The sequence below is a fragment of the Microcaecilia unicolor genome, chromosome 4 (assembly GCF_901765095.1).
Source record: "Microcaecilia unicolor chromosome 4, aMicUni1.1, whole genome shotgun sequence".
NCBI classification, from domain to species: domain Eukaryota; kingdom Metazoa; phylum Chordata; class Amphibia; order Gymnophiona; family Siphonopidae; genus Microcaecilia; species Microcaecilia unicolor.
Genome location: NC_044034.1, coordinates 130,440,665 through 130,446,664, shown reverse-complemented (window position 1 = coordinate 130,446,664; position 6,000 = coordinate 130,440,665). Strand labels below are relative to the sequence as shown.

The window sequence follows — 6,000 nt, the reverse complement described above, 5'->3', positions numbered from 1 at the left end:
TAGCCACAGGAAAAAAAACGACTTTAAATGCTCCAAGGTTTCAACCTAATTCATGTCTAATGTGGGATATAAAGGTCATAAATAAGTAAATAAGTAGATAGAAATGTTGTGCACCTAATTCTCATGGCCCTTTACCAGGAAGGAAAAAAAAAATCTCTTTAGGAATATAACATGCTAGGGAATCCCTAGAACCACCCCCTACAAATGAAACAGTGATTACGATTTATAACAAATTATTGTTTTACCTATGAAAAGTTACTCTGTGTTATATTATACGTCCTCTGTGTATATCCGTACACTGCACAAGCTGGCACGTTTGAAAACATGAGTGAGATTAAATAAAAATGTTACCACATGGGAAGCAATTCAGGGCTTGAGTCTCACCTTGCAACAAAATACGGTTTCCACAAGAGTAGAAATGGCGGAGATGAAACAGGTACAGCAACAGAATATTACTCGATTCGAGACTATGGACACCAAACTACAGGTACTGGAAAATGATATGCAGACTTTAAAAAATGTTTCATCGGCTGTTTCTAAGGATAAAACTTTCCAGTCTCGAAAATTTGAGTATTTGGAAAATCAAATTAGAAGAAACAATAATTTAAGGATACTAAACTTTCCAAAATCATCTTTAATTTCCCCATTGGAGATGTTTAAAAAATATCTAACAGAAGTCTTATTAATTTCCTCAGACAATTTTCCACCCATTATTAGGGTTCAGTATATATCGGGTGTTAGAAATGTGAGAGACTCTACCTCAAATCAAGTGAACCTGACTGATTTTCTTCAAAACTCATTAGAAATAATAACAGAAAGAACCACTATGCTGGTAACATTTGCTCTCGAATTCGATCGTAATAACATTTTTAAATTGTATTTCCGTCATATAAATGAAAACTTTCTTGGCTCAAAAATTCAAATATTTCCTGATTTGTCCAGGGATACCCAGAAAAGAAGGAAAGAATTTCTTCAGTTGAAATCTAGGGTACTTAATTTAGGGGGAACATTTCTGCTTAGGTATCCCTGTAGATGTATGATTGTATATAATTCTTCAAATTATGTTTTCTTCGACCCAGGAAAGTTACTTGAATTCCTATCTGGTAAAGAGTGAGTCTCTAATCCCTGAATGATAATACTATACATCGGGTGAGCTCAAATATATATGCTTCTGCCTTTATTAATTATCTTTTCCTTTGTTTATTGTTGAATTTCTTTGTACTTGGATCATATTGTGGACTAAATGTGAATGATTCTATTTTCTTCTTTAATATTATCTGTATTTGGAATATTTCTGGATTACTATATGTTTGTGTTTAGGCATGAATGTAAAATGAAAATTCATAAATAAAAAAATTATTTAAAAAAATAAAAATGTTACCAACAACAATAAAGAATGACAACGTGAATGCATGCAGCAATTCATAGATTTGTTTGCTTTGTTTTGAGTATAGTGTAGTACGACGTGCAATTAAAGACGACTGCGCGGGGCAGGGAAGAGGAAACTGAGATCAACCTAATTGGCTTCAACTTTGTGACGTCATGCCATCGTGTCTCAAGCAGACCTCCTTGGACGGGAGCTGACTAATCCCAAGAAGCTCGGCATTGCGCTTCAGTGCAAGTCTCGCACGTCGCAACACCGTCCTTCCTTCGGTCCAATCCCCGACCGTCTTCCAATCTCTCGCGAGCTTTAAGACTAAGCCTCTCGAGAGTTGGTGGTAGCCATCTTAACGTGGTGTGTATAGTGACTCTAGAAGAGGGGAGATTGAGGAAAGAATAAGGCAAAAGAAAAAAAATCCCGAAATCCAGAACCAGTGTTTGAACGTAAAGTTATAACGCTCAAACTTTTTTTCGGGTTCTCCCTGCTTTGCTTGCCTGTCCCCCAATCTCACGGGCCTTGTCCCCCTAACTCGGTCCCACCGTATCCGGCCGCACTGCCGGTATTACTTTTCCAGGGGCGCTGAGCGCAAACCCCCGCAACCCTGAACCTGCCCGGAGACTCCCCGCGCGGGGGGAACCGCCGCCGGCGTCGCCGCTATCACCGCCCGCCCGAGCCTCCACTATCGCTGCTGCCGCTGCCGGGCCCCGCTCCCCCTGCAGCGCGCCCAGGCCGGGGAGGAGGCGGTGGCGGCGACCACGGATCCCGGGAGCAGTGGCCGCTGTCCCCGCCTCCCTCGCCGTCTGACTACAGAGCCGAGAGTGGCCGGAGCCGTGGCAGTTTCAGGATGATCATCGAGAACTTCGAGGCGCTTAAGAACTGGCTTTCTAAAACTCTGGAACCCATGTAAGTGGATGTTGGGGTAGGGGGCGGGCCCGGTATGTAATCCGGATCTGCCGGTGGAAGCCCTTGGAAACCTGGTTATGGTTTTTGGAGCCCTTTATTTCTATTATAACCGAAGGGCCAGAAAGTTCCCGAAGAGCTCAGATAGGGAACGTGAGAATTTTGAAAAAAAAAAAAATCGGTGTCGTTAATTTATTATCATATCGATATTGGCGATCGCCTCTACGGTAACATGTAAGCCACATTGAGCCTGCAAATAGGTGGGAAAATGTGGGATATAAATAAAATAAAAAATGATTGTTCAGCTTGATTGGTCGCTGCTTGTATTGTTGTTTTGTTTGTTATGTTACTTTTTGCAATGAAGATACCTATGGTGTTGGGTTTCCGCCGGGGTTACTGATGACAAACCAGAGACTGGAGAAGGGGGCGCACGTGGATCCATTATAGCTACTTGTTTAATTTGCAAGGCTATCCAGCTGTTCCTACTTCTGTTAACCAGCTCCTTACCTTGAAGGTAAAGAGACAAAAACATAAAGTGTTTGAAAGAGTTAATGTTAGGAGAAATTCATATATATGTTCAAATCCTGAAAAGTGGAAAAGAAGACAGAGAATTTTTTTTTTTTTTTTTTGGGGGGGGGGGGGGGGGAATTGTGTGTAAAAAAAAAAAAAGGCAATGTAAGAACATAAGAAAAGCCATACTGGGTCAGATCAATGGCAATTCTAGCCCATTCTGCTTCCAGCACTGGCCAGTCCAGCTGAAAAGTACCTGGCAGAAACCCAAATAATAGTAACATTTCATGCTACCAATCCCAGGGCAAGCAGTAGCTTCCTTCATGTCCATCTCAATAGCAGACCATGGACCTTTCCGCCAGGAACTTGTTTACAAACCTTTTTTTAAACTAGATACAATAATTGCTGTTACCACATCCTCGGACGAGTTCCAGAGCTTAATTATTTAAGTTGTAAATAAAGAGGACAAAGATTTGCCAAGAACAGGAATGTTTGAGTATATTTCTAGTTATATTAATGGTCCTTTTATTAAGATGTAGTAGGTCTAACACACTGAGGTGTACTGCTGTAGTTTGGCCAACACCACACTCTACTCCCGCGTTAAAAAATATTTGTGTGCTCTGTGGAGAGTAGGCGTGCCTGTGCTAATCATGTAGTGGTTGCACATTACTACTTGTTACCCATTAGCGTGATTGGTTGTAAGCTTCTTGAGCAGGGACAGTCCCTCTATGTTAAATTGTACAGCGCTGCGTAACCCTAGTAGCTCTTTAGAAATGTTAAGTAGTGTTGTAAATTGAGGGGTTCAGAGACACCCCAAGAAGGCTGGAGTGACCTTAAATCTGACTCCATCTCTAAATAGCACTAGTACTGGGGTAATCAAGGAGTTATGAAGTTCTAAAAGGAATTGCCACTAAGAGAGACGTTAGGTCTAAGGAAAAGATACCAGCCTTATGACAAACTGGATTTAGATTACAAGTTATACAATGCAGCGAAAGATAGCCTGATACAGCAAAAGCATTTATACTTACATCCTTTCATCATTAAGTGAAGCCCACAAATCATCATTTGGAATGAGGAGTTTATTTGCCAAGATACAAGTCAAATCAGTGATTGACAACAGGCACATACGATCAATTAATTATAGGAATATAATAATCCAGCTGCAAACAGGTGTTAATTAGTTCCTAATCTTTTATAATTTCTTTTACCAATTAGAGGTTTTACAAGGGAAAGCAATTAAGTAATTTGTCAATTCTGCTGGACACATTGGTTTCCCTTGGAGAGAGAGAGAGAGTGGCAACCCTTTTCTCTCTAACTTAAACCAGGAAATACTCTGATTTTTATAGGTGCCCTCAGGATATGGATAATATGACAATAGATATACCTGATTGGATCTATGCTAATGTCATGGTTGTCACTGATTGGCTCATGCTAATGAGTAGCTTCTATCTTGCTAACATGGTTTTGTCTTTAGCTCGCTTGACCACAAATCTTAAGCAAGACCCTGCATCCAGCTACACCTTTCCTTTCTCACACCATGGCTGACCACAAACAGATACTGCTTCCATTTTGTGCTGAAATCCTCCATTTTGTTTCCATATCTATTGACCTAACTTTTCCTAATTTAGCTTATTTAGGCCTCAATCCGGGCTACAAACTAGGCCATACTTTTCCAGTAAGCTCCCAGTTATGTCAGCTATCAGAGTTCTGACTCAGCCAAGGTCTGTAATAGCCTGAGCTCTATGACTGGGCCCGCCACCATTCCAGTGGGGGAGTCTCTAGCTGTACCATAATTATACAGTAGTAGTAGTAGGGGCTACTGGTGGTAATGACTGCTTACTAGTGCGGAAGTTAGCAGGCAGACATTTTTCAGCAGCACTGGAAAGTGGCCGCAGCGCACCAGACACTTTGTAGCGCTCTTTAGTAAAAGGCTGAAAAACAGCACAAAAATCAGTGGAAGCTTCATAATTAAAGAACTATTCATAAACGTTTTATTGTATTTTCTTTGTATTTCAAGTTAAAATTGTATAAGCATATTGTATGGTTCTGTTTTCTTATATAAGTATAGAGAAAATATATCTAAAATAAAGAAAAATGAAGGATAATTATGCTTATTACAAAACATATGTGGCTTTCTCTGTTAAGCCCTCAAAGAAAAGAGGACAGCCTTTATAAAAACTGGGCTGTAATTGATGCTAAAACCTTCTAGTCAGATGTTTTATCATGTTCTGTTCATTGTGTTTCATACTTGAAGTACATTATGGCTATGCTGTTTTCATTGACATTTACAATTCGGCCCACCTACATTGTTTTTGTACAAAAACTCAATAAAAATGACTTAAAAAGAAAAGTGGGTGGGTATTAAACTGAAGAAAAACAAGGTGTGGGTACAATCAAGTCTTTAAATTTGGATGATAATTTGAGGGCTATAGAGGCTAATGTTCAAAGCACATAGATTTACAAAGTTACATATGTTTCTGTGTAATTGTGTAAGTCTATGTACTTTAAAAATGAGCACCATAGTAACAAAAAAAAAAAAAATCACCACTTAAGGCAGTTATTACTTGCCCATTTGCAGAAACCTTTAGCTTGTTTACTATAAGCATGTATTTGGTTGAAATTAATAACTCTTATCAATTGAAATGCTTTCCTTGCCTCTTCACCTGCTTTGTGTCTCAGATCTTTCAGAATTGGGTATGGTTGGATTGCTGAATGTTGATTGATTAGCCATAAATTTTAGATTATGGTTTTTCTTTGCTACAAGAAACTTGTTTGAGAGAGGGTGAAGGGCTTATCTATTCTAGTCTTTTCCTCCTGGTTTATTTCTATGTGAGAGCAAGTTCAGTAAAGCAGGGGATGATATTGCTTTTTGCTTTTAATATCAATATTTCCAGTTTGGAAATGTGCTGTTTTACGTTTCTCTGTATGGGGACTGTTTAGCACAGGTTGCTGTTGTCCCAGCATTTCATATTCTTTTGATGTGTTGCACTCCTTAGTTAACTGTTGCAGACTGGGACAAGATTTTTCTAACCATCTCTGAAGTAGCCTCTTGATATTCAAATGTGAGTGTTTTTGTGTGGTTTAGATGATTCTAATGTTCACCTAGAGTGCTCTATGAATTGGAAGAATAGGGAATTTGAGCTTGTTCATTTACCAATTTATCCCAGGAGCCACGTTTTAGATCTTATATTTTCCCTGCATTATTTTGC

General features: G+C 39.4%; 1 protein-coding gene across 1 annotated transcript in view; it reads left to right on the top strand.

Moving 5' to 3' along the window:
• The first annotated feature begins 1,727 nt into the window (after window positions 1–1,727).
• Window positions 1,728–6,000, top strand: part of RBM26 (RNA binding motif protein 26) — a 492,900-nt gene continuing 488,627 nt past the window's right edge. Inside the window, 1 exon segment of the mRNA XM_030200623.1 lies at window positions 1,728–2,284. Coding sequence (XP_030056483.1) covers window positions 2,226–2,284 — 59 coding nt within the window. The 5' untranslated portion in view covers window positions 1,728–2,225.